Source organism: Salmo trutta, chromosome 5 (genome assembly GCF_901001165.1).
Source record: "Salmo trutta chromosome 5, fSalTru1.1, whole genome shotgun sequence".
Taxonomy (NCBI): Eukaryota; Metazoa; Chordata; class Actinopteri; order Salmoniformes; family Salmonidae; genus Salmo; species Salmo trutta.
In genome coordinates this window covers 31,895,624-31,913,291 of record NC_042961.1, presented here as the reverse complement: position 1 = coordinate 31,913,291, position 17,668 = coordinate 31,895,624, and the positions used below count along the sequence as shown (strand labels likewise).

The 17,668-nt window shown below is 42.6% G+C and overlaps 1 protein-coding gene across 3 annotated transcripts in view; it reads right to left on the bottom strand.

Moving 5' to 3' along the window:
- Positions 1 to 17,668, bottom strand: part of ate1 (arginyltransferase 1) — a 226,021-nt gene that overhangs the window by 144,650 nt on the left and 63,703 nt on the right. The window contains exons 7-8 of one of the 3 annotated variants that reach the window (XM_029753413.1): positions 16,999 to 17,127; positions 14,866 to 14,994 (exon numbers count right to left, since the gene is read on the bottom strand). In XM_029753413.1, the coding sequence (XP_029609273.1) occupies positions 14,866 to 14,994; positions 16,999 to 17,127 (258 nt within the window). The remainder of the gene's footprint in view (positions 1 to 14,865; positions 14,995 to 16,998; positions 17,128 to 17,668) is intronic. The other 2 variants (XM_029753415.1, XM_029753414.1) reach the window with 2 other exon arrangements.

Below are 17,668 nucleotides of genomic sequence, written 5' to 3'. Positions count from 1 at the left end.
AAATGTGGAAAAAGTCAAGGGGTCTGAATACTTTCCGAAGGCACTATATAACAATGGATCTATAAAGCACAAACTAAATACGGATACTTTCCCCGTCATGAAACACATAAACAAGCCCTAAAATAAACTTAAAACTCATGTCCAATTTCTGTGTATCAAAAATACTACTGTTAGCACACAAATCGTGGGTTCATAGTGAAGGTGAAACAGGGTAACTGGCACAACCCAGATGGTACAATAACTAACCAGCCTTACATTCACCCGTAGCCTCATGCATACCACCATCAATAACCCAAACTGGCAACCCCATCAAACCCGGCAACCCCATCCACAAAAAAATGTATACTAAAATCTTGCACGAAACAGACAGATGTCAGTGTTGTGGTCCACACCTCTCTGGTCCTCCTTTCTGTCCCTGGAAGGCTCTACTGTCCCAGGCTCACAACACAGCAGTGAAACTGGGCAGAACACAAATATACATGCACTCACACACAAGCAGACACACCATCACAATTAACAGTCCTGGTGTTATGGCACCAGGAAAGAATCCGTCACCACTGACGGACTGACTTAAACTTTTACAAGCTGGAGAATTAGGTAATTTGCTGTGCGCCATTGGCAGATAGCTAGGCAGGTGGAGGTTTTTCCAGCCCTCTGGGACAAAGGGTCCTCACAGGTGTGTGTATGAGTGAGAGACTCAGTCTCAATTTCAGCTGTGAATGGACCTCATCCAGTTTTTGCCATAGTTGCCACAGAAAAGGGTTTCAAAAATATTCAACAAGTAAATAAGTAACATCACTAAATCACTTGTACCCTCAACCACGTTTGTACACATTAGCCACAACCACATTATCACATGCAAGCAGACAATGAAACATGCTCATAAAATAGATAGTGGTTGCTTTATTAGTTTTGAAGGAAAGAGACACTACATTACCAAAAGTATGTAGACACCTGCACGAACAACTTATTCCGAAATAATGGAAATTAATATGGAGTTGGTCCCCTTTGCTGCGATAACAGCCTTCAATTTCAAGGAAGGCTTTCCACTAGATGTTGGAACATTGCTGCGGGGACTTGCTTCAATTCAGCCACAAGAGCATTAGTGAGGTTTGGCACTGATGTTGGGCGATTAGGCCTGTCTCAGTAGGAGTTCCAATTCATCCCAAAGGTGAACGATGGGGTTGAAGTCAGGGCTCTGTGCAGGCCAGTCAAGTTCTTCCACAACTATCGACAGACCATTTCTGTAAGGACCACGCTTTGTGCATGGGGCATTGTCATGCTGAAACAGGAAAGGACCTTCCCTGAACTGTTACCAGTAGAGTTGGAAACAGAATCGTTGAGAATGTCATTGTATGCAGTAACGTTAAGATTTCCCTTCACTGGAAGTAAGGGACCTAGACCGAACCATGAAAAACATCCCCATTACTCCTCCACCAATCTTCACAGTCGCCACTATGCATTGAGGCAGATGGCATTCGCCAAACCTAGATTCACCCGCCGGACTGCCAGACAGTGAAGCGTGATTTATCCCTCCAGAAAGCGCGTTTCCACTGCTCCAGAGTCCAACACTCCAGCCGACACTTGGCACTGCGCATGATCTTAGGCTTATGTGCGGCTGCTCAGCCATGGAAACCCATTTCATGAAGCTCCCGACAACACAGTTCTTGTGCTGACGTTGCTTCCAGAGGCAGTTTGGAACTCGGTAGTGAGTGTTGCAACAGAGGACAGACGATTTTTACGCGCTAAGACCTTCAAAACTCAGTGGTCCCATATGTGGCCTACCACTTAGTGGCTGAACCGTTGCTACTCCTAGCCTTTCCCACCTCACAATAACAGCACTTAGAGTTGACCGGGGCAGCACTAGCAGGTCAAATTTTAAGAACTGACTTGTTGGAAAGGTGGCATCCTAAGACGGTGCCACGTTGAATGTCAATGAGCTCTTCAGCAAGGCCATTCTACTGCCAATGCTTGTCTATGGAGATTGCATGGCTGTGTGCTTGATGTTATAAACCTGTCAGCAACGGGTGTGGCGGAGACAGCCGAAACCCCTAATTTGAAAGGGTGTCCACATACTTTAGTATACAGTTAAAGTCGGAAGTTTAAATACACCTTACATACAGCCAATTACATTTAAACTCCGTTTTTCAATTCCTGACATTTAATCCTAGTAAAAATTCACAGTCTTACGTCAGTTAGGATCACCACTTTATTGTAAGAATGTGAAAGCTCAGAATAATAGTAGAGAGAATGATTTTTCAGCTTATTTCTTTCGTCACATTCCCAATGGGTCAGAAGTTTACATACACTCAATTAGTATTTGGTAGCATGGCCTTTCAATTGTTTAACTTGGGTCAAAGGTTTCGGGTAGCCTTCCACAAGCTCTTGGCCCAGTCCGCCTGACAGAGCTGGTGTAACTGAGTCAGGTTTGTAGGCCTCCTTGCTCGCACACGCTTTTTCAGTTCTGCCCACACATTTTCTATAGTATTGAGGTCAGGGCTTTGTGATGGCCACTCCAATACCTTGACTTTGCTGTCCTTAAGCTATTTTGCCACAACTTTGGAAGTATGCTTGGGGTCATTGTCCATTTGCGACCAAGCTTTAACATCCTGACTGAAGTCTTGAGATGTTGATTTAATATATCCACATACATTTCCTGCCTCATGATGCCATCTATTTTGTGAAGTGCACCAGTCCCTCCTGCAGCAAAGCACCCCCACAACATGATGCTGCCACCCCCGGACTTCACGGTTGGGATAGTGTTCTTCGGCTTGCAAGCGCCCCCTTTTTCCTCCAAACATAATGATGGTCATTATGGCCAAACAGTTCTATTTTCTTTCATCAGACCAGAGGCCATTTCTCCAAAAAGTACAATTTTTGTCCCCTTGCGCAGTTGCAAACCGTAGTCTGGCTTTTTTATGGCGGTTTTGGAGCAGTGGCTTCTTCCTTGCTGAGGCGCCTTTCAGGTTATGTCGATATAGGACTCAATTTACTGTGGATATAGATACTTTGTACCTGTTTCCTCCAGCGTCTTCACAAGGTCCTTTGCTGTTGTTCTGGGACTGATTTGCACTTTTCTCACCAAAGTACGTTCATCTCTAGGAGACAGAACACGTCTCCTTCCTGAGTGGTATATATTTGCGTACTATTGTTTGTACAGATGAGCGTGGTACCTTCAGGCGCTTGGAAATTGCTCCCATGGATGAACCAGACTTGGAGGTCTACAATTCTTTTTGTGAGGTCTTGGCTGATTTCTTTTGATTTTCCCATGATGTCAAGCAAAGAGGCACTGAGTTTGAAGGTAGGCCTTGAAATACATCCCCAGGTACACCTCCAATTGACTCAAGCCGATCAGAAGCTTCTAAAGCCATGACATCATTTTCGGGAATTTTCCAAGCTGTTTAAAGGCACAGTCAACTTAGTGTATGTAAACTTCTGAGCCACTGGAATTGTGATACAGTGAATTATAAGTGAAATAATCTGTCTGTAAACAATTGTTGGAAAAATGACTTGTGTCATGCACAAAGTAGATGTCCTAACCGACCTGCCAAAACTTCAGTTTGTTAACAAGAAATTTGTGGAGTGGTTGAAAAACGAGTTTAATTGACTCCAACCTAAGTGTATGTAAACTTCCGACTTCAACTGTATATAGGTCGTTCCAAGAATAGAGTACATCGTATAACTTTTTACCCCCAATTTCGTGATATCCAATTGTTAGTCTTGTCCCATCGCTGCTACTCCTGCACAGACTAGGGAGAGGCAAAGGTCGAGAGCCACACTGCTCACTTAACCCAGAAGCCAGCAGCACACCAATGTGTCAGAGGAAACACTAAAACTGGCGACCGAAGTCAGCTTAAAAGGCGCGCCGCTAGAGCATGATGGGACAAGGAAATACCGGCCGGCCAAACCCTCCCTTAACCCGGATGACGCTGGGCCAATCGTGCACCGTTTCATTGGTCTCCCAGTCACAGCAGGCTGTGACACAGACTGGGATCGAACCCAGGGCTGTAGTGATGCCTCAAGCACTGCGATGCCTTAGACCGCTGCGAAACTCGGGAAGCAAATAGAGTACATTTTGAAGCCCTTCGATATTTTAAGTTGAAACTGTTCACCAATATTGTATTTTAAAAGCCGGTTATAGTGCCTTCAAAGTATTCATACCTGTTGATTATTTCACGTTGTTTTACAGTCTGAATTCTAAATAAATAAAAGTTTTTCCCTTAACCATCTACACAAAATAACCCATAATGACAAAGTGAAAATGTGTTTGTTAAAACTTTGGCAAAATAATAAAAAATTAAATACAGAAATCTAATTTACATACAGTACCAGTCAAAAGTTGACACCTACTCATTTATTATTTATTTCACCTTTATTTAACCAGGTAGGCAAGTTGAGAACAAGTTCTCATTTACAATTGCAACCTGGCCAAGATAAAGCAAGCAGTTTGACACATACAACAGAGTTACACATGGAGTAAAACAAACATACAGTCAATAATATAGTAGAAAAATAAGTCTATATACAAAGTGAGCAAATGAGGTGAGATAAGGGAGGTAAAGGCAAAAAAGGCCATGGTGGTGAAGTAAATACAATATAGCAAGTAAAACACTGGAATGGTAGATTTGCAGTGGAAGAAAGTGCAAAGTAGAAATAGAAATAATGGGGCGCAAAGGAGCAAAATAAATAAATAAATAAATAAATAAATACAGTAGGGGAAGAGGTAGTTGTTTGGGCTAAATTATATGTGGGCTATGTACAGGTGCAGTAATCTGTGAGCTGGTGCTTAAAGCTAGTGAGGGAGATAAGTGTTTCCAGTTATAGAGATTTTTGTAGTTCGTTCCAGTCATTGGCAGCAGAGAACTGGAAGGAGAGGCGGCCGAAGGAGGAATTGGCTTTGACCATCATTCAAGGGTTCTTTATTTGTACTATGTTCTACATTGCAGAATAATAGTGAAGACATCAACACTAAGAAATAAAGAATATATGGAATCATGTAGTAAACCAAAAAAAAAGGGTGATAACTATTCAAAGTAGCCACCCTTTGCCTTGACAGCTTTGCACACTCTTGGCATTCTCTCAACCAGCTTCATGAGGTAGTCACCTGGAATGCATTTCAATTCACAGTTGTGCCTTGTTAAAAGTTAATTTGTGGAATTTATTTCCATCTAATGCATTTGAGACAATCAGTTGTGTTGTGACAAGGTAGGGGTGGTATACAGAAGATAGCCCTATTTGGTAAAAGACCAAGTCCATATGGCAAGAACAGCTCAAATAAGGAAAGAGAAATGACAGACCATCATTACTTTAAGACATGAAGGTCAGTCAAGCACTTTGAAAGTTTCTTCAAGTGCAGTTGCAAAAACCATCAAGCGTTATGATTAAATTGGCGCTCATGAGGACCGCCACAGGAAAGGAAGACCCTGAGTTACCGCTGCTGCACTTCACAAATTGCAGGCCAAATAAATGCTTCAGAGTTCAAATAAGAGACAACATCAACTGTTCAGAGGAGACTGCGTGAATCAGGCTATCATGGTCAAATTGTTGCAAAGAAACTACTCCTAAGGACACCAACAAGAAGAAGAGACTTGCTTGGGCCAAGAAACACTAGCAATGGACATTAGACCGGTGGAAATCTGTCCTTTCGTCTGATGAGTCCAAATTTGAGATTTTTGGTTCCAACCGCCGTCTCCTTGTGAGACGCAAAGTAGGTGAACGGATTTTCTCCATATGTCTGGTTCCCACCGTGAGGCATGGAGAAGGTGGTGTGATGGTGCTGTGCTGGTGACACTGTCAGTGATTTATTGAGAATTCAAGGCACACTTATCCCATCTGGTTTTCAACAGGACAATGACCAAACACACCTCCAGGCTGTGTAAGGGCTACTTGACCAAGGAGAGTGATGGAGTGCTGCATCAGATCTGGCCTCTACAATCACCCAACCTCAAACCCAAATAAGATGATTTGGGATGAGTTGAACCGCAGAGTGAAGGAAAAACAGCCAACAAGTGCTCAGCATGTGGGAACTCTTTCAAGACTGTTGGAAAAGCATTCCTCATGAAGCTGGTTGAGAGAATGCCAAGTGTGTGCAAAGCTGTCATGAAGGCAGAGGGTGGTTACATTGAAGAATCTAAAATATACACTGCTCAAAAAAATAAAGAGAACACTTAAACAACACAATGTAACTCCAAGTCAATCACACTTCTGTGAAATCAAACTGTCCACTTAGGAAGCAACACTGATTGACAATACATTTCACATGCTGTTCTGCAAATGGAATAGACAACAGGTGGAAATTATAGGCAATTAGCAAGACACCTCCAATCAAGGAGTGGTTCTGCAGGTGGTGACCACAGACCACTTCTCAGTTCCTATGCTTCCTGGCTGATGTTTTGGTCACGTTTGAATGCTGGCGGTGCTTTCACTCTAGTGGTAGCATGAGACGGAGTCTACAACCCACACAAGTGGCTCAGGTAGTGCAGCTCATCCAGGATGGCACATCAATGCGAGCTGTGGCAAGAAGGTTTGCTGTGTCTGTCAGCGTAGTGTCCAGAGCATGGAGGCGCTACCAGGAGACAGGTCAGTACATCAGGAGACGTGGAGGAGGCCGTAGGAAGGCAACAACCCAGCAGCAGGACCGCTACCTCCGCCTTTGTGCAAGGAGGAGCAGGAGAAGCACTGCCAGAGCCCTGCAAAATGACCTCCAGCAGGCCACAAATGTGCATGTGTCTGCTCAAACGGTCAGAAACAGACTCCATGAGGGTGGTATGAGGGCCCGACGTCCACAGGTGGGGGTTGTGCTTACAGCCCAACACCGTGCAGGACATTTGGCATTTGCCAGACAACACCAAGATTGGCAAATTCGCCACTGGCGCCCTGTGCTCTTCACAGATGAAAGCAGGTTCACACTGAGCACGTGTCAGACGTGACAGAGTTTGGAGACGCCGTGGAGAACGTTCTGCTGCCTGCAACATCCTCCAGCATGACCGGTTTGGCGGTGGGTCAGTCATGGTGTGGGGTGGCATTTTTGGGGGGCCGCACAGCCCTCCATTTGCTCGCCAGAGGTAGCCTGGCTGCCATTAGGTACCGAGATGAGATCCTCAGACCCCTTGTGAGACCATATGCTGGTGCGGTTGGCCCTGGGTTCCTCCTAATGCAAGACAATGCTAGACCTCATGTGGCTGGAGTGTCAGCAGTTCCTGCAAGAGGAAGGCATTGATGCTATGGACTGGCCCACCCGTTCCCCAGACCTGAATCCAATTGAGCACATCTGGGACATCATGTCTAGCTCCATCCACCAATGCCACGTTGCACCACAGACTGTCCAGGAGTTGGCGGATGCTTTAGTCCAGGTCTGGGAGGAGATCCCCTTCAGGAGACCATCCGCCACCTCATCAGGAGCATGCCCAGGCTTTGGAGGTCATACAGGCACATGGAGGCCACACACTACTGAGCCTCATTTTGACTTGTTTTAAGGACATTACATCAAAGTTGGATCAGCCTGTAGTGTGGTTTTCCACTTTAATTTTGAGTGTGACTCCAAATCCAGACCTCCATGGGTTGATAAATTGGATTTCCATTGATTATTTTTGTGTGATTTTGTTGTCAGCACATTCAACTATGTAAAGAAAAAAGTATTTAATAAGATTATTTCTTTCATTCAGATCTAGGATGTGTTGTTTAAGTGTTCCCTTTATTTTTTTGAGCAGTATATTTTGATGTGTTTAACACTTGGCTACTACATGATTCCATGTGTTATTCTATAGTTTGATGTGTTCACTATTATTCCACAATGTAGAAAATAGCAAAAATAAAGAAAAATCCTTGAATGAGAAGGTGTGTTCAAAGTTGACTAGTACTGCAAGTATTTAAACCCTTTACTCAGTACTTTGTTGAAGCATCTTTGGCAGCGATTACAGCATCGAGTCTTAGGTATGACGCTACAAGCTTGGCAAACCTGCATCTGGGGAGTTTTTCCCCATTCTTCTCTGCAGATCCTCTCAAGCTCTTGTCAGGTTGAATGGGGAGTATCACTGCACAGCTACTTTCAGGTATCTCCAAGGATGTTCGATCGGGATCAAGTCCAGGCTCTGCCTGGGCCACTCAAGGACATTGAGACTTGTCCCGAAGCCACTCCTGCGTTGTCTTGGCGGTATGCTTAGGGTCGTTGTCCTGTTGGAAGGTGAACCATTGCCCAAGTCTGAGGTCCTGAGTGCTCTGGAGCAGGTTTTCATCAAGGATCTCTGTACTTCGCTCCGTTCATCTTTCCATCAATCCTGACTAGTCTCCCAGTCCCTGCCACAGAAAAACATCCCCACAGCATTTTGCAGCTACCACCATGCTTCACCGTAGGGATGCAAGGTTTCCTCCAGGTGTTACGTTTGGCATTCTGGCCAAAGAGTTCAACCTTGGTTTAATCAGACCAGAGAATCTTGTTTCTCATGGTCAGAGTCCTTTAGGTGCCTATTGGCAAACTCCAAGCGGGCTGTCATGTGCCTTTTACTGAGGAGAGGCTTGTCTGGCCACTCTACCATAAAGGCCTGATTGGTGCAGTGCTGCAAAGATTGTTGTTCTTCTGGAAGGTTCTCCCATCTCCACAGAGGAACTATGGAGCTCCATCAGTTTCTGCTTCACCTCCCTGACCAAGGCTCTTCTCCCCCGATTGCTCTACGGACAATTCCATCAACCTCATGGCTTGGTTTTTCCTCTGACATGCACTGTCATTTGTGGGACCTTATCTAGACTGGTGTGTGCCTTTCCAAATCATGTCCAAATCAATTGAATTTACCACAAGTGGACTCCAAGTTTTAGAAACATCAAGGGTGATGAATGGAAATAAGAGGTTTTTTTATTATTATAAATGTGCAAACATTTCTAAAAACCTATTTCTGCTTTGTCATTATGGGGTACTGTTTGTAGATTGAGGATTTTCATTTTTATAATCCATTTTACAATAAGGCTGTAACATAACATTTGGAAAAAGGGGTCTGAATACTTTCCGAATGCACTGTAAAGTTAATTGCTTTGCAACATTTTTTGCAACTTACTTTAGTGCCTTGTTACAAACAGGATGCATGTTCGGAAATATTTTTTATTTTGTACAGCCTTCTTTTTACTCTGTCAATTAGGTTAGTATTATGCACTACAATATTGATGCATCCTCACTTTCCTCCTATCACAGACATTAAACCCTGTAACTGCTTTCATGTCACCATTGGCCTCATGGTGAAATCCCTGAGCGGTTTCCTACCTCTCCGGCAACTGAGTTAGGAAGGACGCCTGTATCTTTGTAGTTACTGGGTGTATAGATACACCATCCAAAGAGTAATTAATAACTAAACTATGCTCAAAGAAATATTCAAATGTGAGCTTTTTATTTTACCAATCTACCTATAGGTGCCTTTCTTTGCGAGGTATTGGAAAACCTCCCTGATTTTTGTGGTTGAATCTGTGTTTGAAATGTACTGCTTGACTGAAGGACTTTACAGACAATTGTATGTGTGGGGTACAGAGATGAAGTAGTCATTCAAAAATCTAAGTTAAACACTTATTGCACAGAGTGAGTCCATGCAACTTTTGAAGCACATTTTTATTCCAGAACTTATTTAGGCTTGCCATAACAAAAGGGGTTGATACTTATTGACTGAAGACATTTCAGCTTTTCAATTTTGACATTATTGGGTAGGCTAGTAACAAACATTTTTCTCAATTTAATCCTTTTTATATCCAGGCTGTAACAACAAAATGTGGAAAAAGTCAAGGGGTGTGAATGCTTTCTGAAGTGCTTTTTAATAGAGACTTTACTAAAAATTAAATAAATCAGATTTAAGATTAATAGACTTGCTAAAGTGCCAAAAATCAGTTTGAAGGTTTTAACCCACTTACACCAACATTTAAAGTTTTTACCATAATTGTAAAGCCCTAGTTATGTCCTTGCTTTGACAAAGTCATTTCTGAAGATAATTTGTGATTAATGATGAATTTAAGTCTGTCCTTAATTTTAAGGTCAACCCTGTTACGTGAACTGATATGGTGAAACTATTCCTTTTAAAATAATTTTTTCAAAAGAAACATTGAATATACAGTATAATAGTCAAATCATAGTGTAAAAGCAGGTGAGCTGGTTCTACTCTTTCTGGCCATTTTCTGGTGTTAAGTGGTGGAAAACTGAGTGAGTCGAGCATAACACCCTATTACCCATAATGAAGATGGGCTAGAAATGTTTGAACAGTGTAAAAAAAAAAAATGTGTGGCATGCTGACCAGACACGTCGCGTGCGTCGCAATATATATGTCGAAATCCATGTTATTCGATTATTGCACCCACTGCTCGCGCACGCCAACGAGCGTCTGCGTTGCCAAGGGCTAAAATAGAACTCCTTTCCATTTCTGACGCAGATCGTGCTGAAAGTCCTGCCTCTCCCATCTCATTGGTTTATAGAAGCAGGTACCCACGTGCCATCTCATTGGTTATACCCACGTGGGTGATTGAAAGACAAACTGTTTTGCCGGTCGTCGTGGTAATACTATGCAAGTATCGATGCCAATCACCATATAAGTTCAAAGATGAAAAAGCCTGGAAGGAGAGATAACTAGAAACGATTCGGTTGGCCGAATTGGTTTTATGTGTGGATTAATTGTCGGAGTAGAGGAACTTGTGCATTTCAGGTAAAATAACTCAATGTTTATATCCCAGGACAAATTAGCTAGCAACAGCAAGCTAGCTAAATAGGACGAATTAGCTAGCAAGTGCAAGCTAACTAGCTAGCAAGTGCAAGCTAACTAGCCAAATTGCCATACATGTTTAATGCTTTTCGACCTGTCCCCAAATTAATGTCATTGGTTCAGAGTTTGTTTTGATATTTTAACCTGTGTGTCGTGATCGCGTTTGGTGTAGGGGGACAAAAATTTATGCACGATGGCGCACGCACGCAGCCGGTTTGGTTTCCGTGTAAGGTTGCACTCAATTGCAGCTTGCGTGGGCACACAAGTTTCCGTTTCCATTCCCCATCACAAGGGGATTTATGTTTCATTTAAGATAAAACCTCAAACCTGTTACAGTCACTCTTACTTTATTGGCACTTACTATAGGTCTTGTTTTTCCCCGTGAGATGGGAAAACATGTTTTTTATGAAGTCAAACGTGCTCTCTATGACAATGTTAAAATTAATTGAAATTCAGTTTTTTTGACTAAGTTACACTACCCAAAATGCACTATTTGTGGAATGACCCATATGATCCACACTGGCTCATTAGAGTCTAGTGTTGTGATTAATAGTTGTTGATTGAGAGGAGTATCCAGTATTCAGGCCAGCCTCTTCCTGTTTATTAGAGTGAAACTAACTCCCGCATCGCACTGCAGTCACTCAACTTGAATCCATGACATTGCCCTGACGATGCAACCACCATCTATAAGTCTTTTCTAGGTAAAGCTCCGCCTTATCTCAGCTCACTGGTCACCATAACACCCAGCTGTAGCACACGCTCCAGCAGGTATATCTCACTGGTCATCCCCAAAGCCAACACCTGCTTTGGCCGCCTTTCCTTCCAGTTGTCTGCTGCCAATGACTAACGAATTGCAAAAATTGCTGAAGTTGAAGACATATCTCCCTCACTAACTTTAATCATCAGCTATCTGAGCAGCTTACCGATCACTGCAGCTGTACATAGCCCATCTGTAAATAGCCTATCAAACTACCTACCTCATCCCCATATTGTTTTTATTTACTTTTTTGCACACCAGTATTTTTACTTGCACATCATCATCTGCAAATCTATCACTCCAGTGTTAATTTGCTAAATTGTAATTACTTCGCTACTCTGGCCTATTTATTCCCTTACCTCCTTACGCCATTTGCACACACTGTATATAGATTTTTCTATTGTGTTATTGACTGTACTTTTGTTTATCCATGTGTAACTGTGCTGTTGTTTTTGTCGCACTGCTTTGCTTTATCTTGGCTATGTCGCAGTTATAAATGAGAACTTGTTCTCAACTGGCCTACCTGGTTAAATAAATGTGAAATAAAAAAATTAAGAGTCATTAATAACGATGGGGTTCCATGTGTGTGTCTTATCTGACCCTGGTTGAATCACACATGGCACCCTATTCCCTGTAATTGCTCTGGGCTCTGCTCAAAAGTAGTGCACTATATAGGGAATAGGATGCCTTGAGACACAGCGCATGAAACACGCAGGCAATGACATGTATTGACTTCACCTAGTCATAAATCACCATCAAACACAATGGAATCAACTTACATAATGGCATGCAGGGTAATCTAACTGTTAACCCCATACATATACCCATTGTGGTGTGTTAGTTTATCTGCAAACAAGCATGCAGGAGATTTGCTGTGTGAACATGCTACGTGGTCAGAGCAATCATGTGATGTTAAGGACATTGACATTGTACTCAAAAATGGAAAAGAAAACCGGCAGAAAATTCTCAACAGGACAGATCGCTGACAGATAGAATGTAAATTAGAGGTCGACCGATTATGATTTTTCGACGCCGATGCCGATTATTGGAGGACCGCAAAAGTCCGATACCTATATTTGTGCTTTTTTTTTTTATTTGTAATAATGACAATTACAACAATACTGAACACTTATTTTAACTTAATATAATACATCAATATCAATTTAGCCTCAAATAAATAATGAAATATGTTCAATTTGGTTTAAATAATGCAAAACAAAGTGTTGGAGAAGAAAGTAAAAGTGCAATATGTGCCATGTAAAAAAGCTAACGTTTAAGTGCCTTGCTCAGAACATGGGAACATATGAAAGCTGGTGGTTCCTTTTAACATGAGTCTTCAATATTCCCAGGTAAGAAGTTTTAGGTTCTAGTTATTATAGGAATTATAGGACTATTTCTCTATACGATTTGTATTTCATATACCTTTGACTATTGGATGTTCTTATAGGCACTTTAGTATTGCCAGTGTAACAGTATAGCTTCCGTCCCTCTCCTCGCTCCTACCTGGGCTCGAACCAGGAACACATCGACAACAGCCACCCTCAAAGCAGCGTTACCCATGTAGAGGAAGGGAAACAACCACTCCCAAGTCTCAGAGCGAATGAATTTTGAAACGCTATTAGCGTGCACCCCGCTAACTAGCTAGCCATTTCACATCGGTTACACCAGCCTCATCTTGGGAGTTGATAGGCTTGAAGGGGTGGGTATAATTTGTGGAACGTTCCAACAGGAACCTGTTCCAAAAAACGTAAAGTAAAAGGTTGCCAACCAACAACGCATACAAAGTAGCAACGCATACAAACCTAGCTAACTAGCTGCCGAATAGGCATCAACTCACCACGTAGCTTATTCTTAATGTTTGTCCATAGGCAACCAGAGTGAGGACAGACATTTTTCGGGAATAAACGTGATGAGTTTAAAACGCAATGAACGAAACTCCCTACCCGGTATCTTATTCTGCCGCTATACAACTTTGTATGCGTTGTTTTTTGGCAACCTTGTTATTTACGAAGTTTTTGGAATAGATTCCTGTTAGAACGTTCCACAAATTATACCCACCCGGCTTGAAGTCATAAACAGCTTGAAGCACAGCAAAGAGCTGCTGGCAAAACGCACAAAAGTGCTGTCTGAATGAATGCTTACGAGCGTGCTGCTGCCTACCATTGCTCAGTCAGACTGCTCGATCAAATCATAGACTTAATTATAATATAATAAACACACAGAAATATGAGCCATCGGTCATTAATATGTCGAATCCAGAAACTATCAGCTCGAAAACAAAACGTTTATTTTTTCAGTGAAATACGGAACCGTTCCGTATTTTATCTAAGTCTAAATATTCCTGTTACATTGCACAACCTTCAATGTTATGTCATAATTACGTACAATTCTGGCAAATTAGTTCGCAACGAGCCAGGCAGCCCAAACTGTTGCATATGCCCTGACTCTGCGTGCAATGAACGCTAGAGATGTGACACAATTTCATGTTAGCAGGCAATATTAACTAAATATGCAGGTTTAAAAATATATACTTGTGTATTGATTTTAAAGAAAGGCATTGATGTTTATGGTTAGGTACATTGGTGCAACGACAGTGCTTTTTTCGCAAATGCGCTTGTTAAATCAACACCTGTTTGTCGAAGAATGCTGTGATTCAATGATAAATGAACAGGCACCGCATTGATTATATGCAACGCAGGACATGTTAGATAAACTAGTAATATCAACCATGTGTAGTTAACTAGTGATTATGTTAAGATTGATAGTTTTTTATAAGATAAGTTTAATGCTAGCTAGCAACTTACCTTGGCTTCTTGCTGCCCTCGCGTAACAGGTAGTCAGCCTGCCATGCAGGCTCCTCGTGGAGTGCAATGTAAGGCAGGTGGTTAGAGCGCTGGACTAGTAACCGGAAGGTTGCAAAAACGAATCCCCCCTGAACAAGGAAGTTAACCCCCGTTCCTAGGCCGTCATTGAAAATAAGAATGTGTTCTTAATCTGACTCGCCTTGGTAAAAATAAAAAATAAAAAAAATAAGACAAAAAGAAATTCGGCAAATCGGTGGCCAAAAATACCGATTACCGATTGTTATGAACATTTGAAATCGTCCCTAATTAATCGGCCATTCTGATTAATCGGTCGACCCCTAATATAAATACATGAATATTCATATCTAGGCATATTTTCTGCTGACATTAATACTCATATTTATTTCAAGTTAATTGGTAACAAAAAATTATTTCAACCCTTCTATGGATGGTACTGGTGTTTGTGATAGAGGAGCAAAATGTGGCAGGGTGGCGTGTACAGCACAGCGCATGGTAGCATTGTGGCAGTCACTGTGCCCTGTGCATTACAGTAAGTGCGATGTCAGAAACGTTACCGTACCTCACTCTCGTTACACTCGGAAGGGGTGTCGCCGTGAACGGCCATCTGGTAGCGTGCGTACAGCGCTGCCGACTGCTCATAGGTCGCCATGAACTGAGGATCATCATCATTGACCGGCACTAGCCTCACCTTCGGAGAGGATGGTGAAAGAAGAAGTGGAGGGATGGATAAAGTCAACATTGGTTGTCGAGAGTGGGGACAGCGAAGGGGGAAAGAAACGGCGAAGAAGAATGAGGACATACAGTATGGAGTTGGGGTGTTGGAAGGAGAATGAAGAGGAGGAAGATGTGGTAGTGGTTTGCAGGGGGGATGGACAGATAATAGGGGAACCAAACAATAAGTGGAGAGGTTTTAGACAATGCCGCATAAGCAGTTTAGCACTATAAAAAGGTTCTACTGAATCAATTCAGACTCCCAGTTCAAAGTTCTATAGATTCTTTTTTTTAGCTGCTCGGTTTTGAATTGAGACAAGTCAGGCCAATCAAGATTCCAACCATAGAATTTACAACAAACCAAAACTAAGAATTCTGGGAGAGTGAGTCCAGTGGTGGTTACTGCCTGGAGATGACGGATCCTGGGACCCTGAAGATGAGGCTAGCGTACCACCCCCGCGTCACGGTTGACGACGAACCCTCAAAGTGAAAGACAGGGGGACTAGAGGTTGAATGGAGTTCTAAGATATGAGATTCAAGGAACAGGCATCCACATTCCACACACACTCACATTCAGATAGGGATCTACACACTCGCTTTTACTCTTGTATACATCCAGATATGAGATAATAGCAATATCCCAAGTGGTGTGAGATTTACACAGATAAAATCAGGCTGAGGTATAGTATAACTCCAGCCTTCGAGACCGAATGTCTGGTGAGAACCGCAGAGCGGAGACAATCCTCCAAGTGTGTCAAGTGCCAGCATGGGCAAAAACGACAAACTAATGCTAACACTGAATTTTAAGTGGATGCTTCAGTTCAACAACTGTGACTGGTTGGGAATGAAATAAAAACAAACTAGCAGGAGTGATGGGCACAGAGGGATTGGAAGACTGACGAAGGAAAGAGGAAGAGGGTGGGAATGAATACCTGACTGCCACCGTATTCAAACAGCTAGAGGCAGCATCCCAAATGGCACCCTATTCCCTACATAGTGCACTACTTGGTTCTAGTCAAAAGTAGTGCACTAGGTACAGAATAGGGTGCTATTTAGGACACAACCAGAAACTAAAGACCCAATTAGACTGAGGCACCTGTAGAAACACTGCCTTCACCCTCCTCCGTGTATGGGAACATTTCCCCCTGCGAGCGAACAAGAAATCACATGCACACACATTCAGACATCCACAAACATGTAAGAGAGTGCGCACACAGACACACACACTCCCCTAATCCTAAGTCCTTCATTCACTTTCTCCATTTCATTCATACCCATACTACAGGAGGTTGGTGAAGCCTTAATTGGGGAGGATAGACTCATGGTAATGGCTGGAGCATTGTAAGTGGAATGATACCAAATAAATGGGTTCCATGTGTTTGATGCCATTCCACTAGCTCCTTTCCAGCCATTATTATGAGCCGTCCTCCCCTCAGCTGCCTCCACTGACCCAGAGTCACACTTTCAATTTTTTCTTCTCTCCATCCTAACCACTTCCATAGCCAGAGTGTGATTATGGTAACTTGCTCTTCCATGTCACGTAATTCCACGTTCTCGCCATTTCCCCTCCACTACTCTATCAAATGTCTCCATTCCCTTTCACTTAGCACCCAATTCACTTTCATCTGTATCATCTTAGTTGCCTGATGACAGATTGCACACAAACATTGGTCAGAGATACTTCGCTCACATTGGAGAGAGACTGATTATACCATTTGGCAAACTCCAGATAACAATTACATCTGTCGGTTCAAGATGTTCACCCAATGTTGACGAGATGTTTTATTGTTGTTTGTTTTTATATAAATCATGTTATGAAGCCAAAGACAAATTTCCACATCTGGATTTATAATAAAGACAATTGAATTTACTCTCAACACTGTTCACTGTGTTTTGATATCAAAAGCACCTCTTAACCCTCGCCCTCCCACCCTCCCTTCCCCCTGTGCCCCTTGAGCAGGTTGACCTGCTGACCCCTGACCTGGCTCTCGGTGGGCTTGTCTGGAGGGTCGTGGTGAATGGCCATCTGGTAGAGTTTGTACACCTGGTAGGAGGCGTCGAAAGAGGCTTTGAACTGTGAACTGGGGGGGTTGGAGCGCACTAGCCTCACCTTCAAAAGAGGGACAGGCAGAGAAGGGTTAAGACAAAAATAAAAAGACAGTCATTTAAATAGGACACAGAACGATAAGTGGAGACAAATCCACACAGAGGGTACGTCACATTCACATATTAAAGCAGGGGGAGGAAAAATGTATTTAAAAAAGTATGAAAGAAACAGAATGGTGGGTAAACTGAATGTCTCTTCCTCTATTAACTGTCCGTCACTTATGGGTACTAGCAAACTAAGGCAAATCTTTTTGAGTGTTACATTTCTCATTTTCAAGCATGCCACATCAGGCTTTAACCATCTAAGCCGTTATCCTCCTTTAAGGTAGGCCCTTGTGAAAAATTTTAAGAAGATGTTTTGTATTAAGTAATCATTCTATATTCCACGTGTGTGGGGACAGGATACACCAAGGTGAGCCTTTATTATACATCTTGTATTTGACTGAATGATTAACACAATAAACAGCGTTCAGAAGTTATATTGGGTGGGAGTTATTTACAATGCAGTTTTCTATTACCGCAACCAAAGGTGTTGGTGCTACACC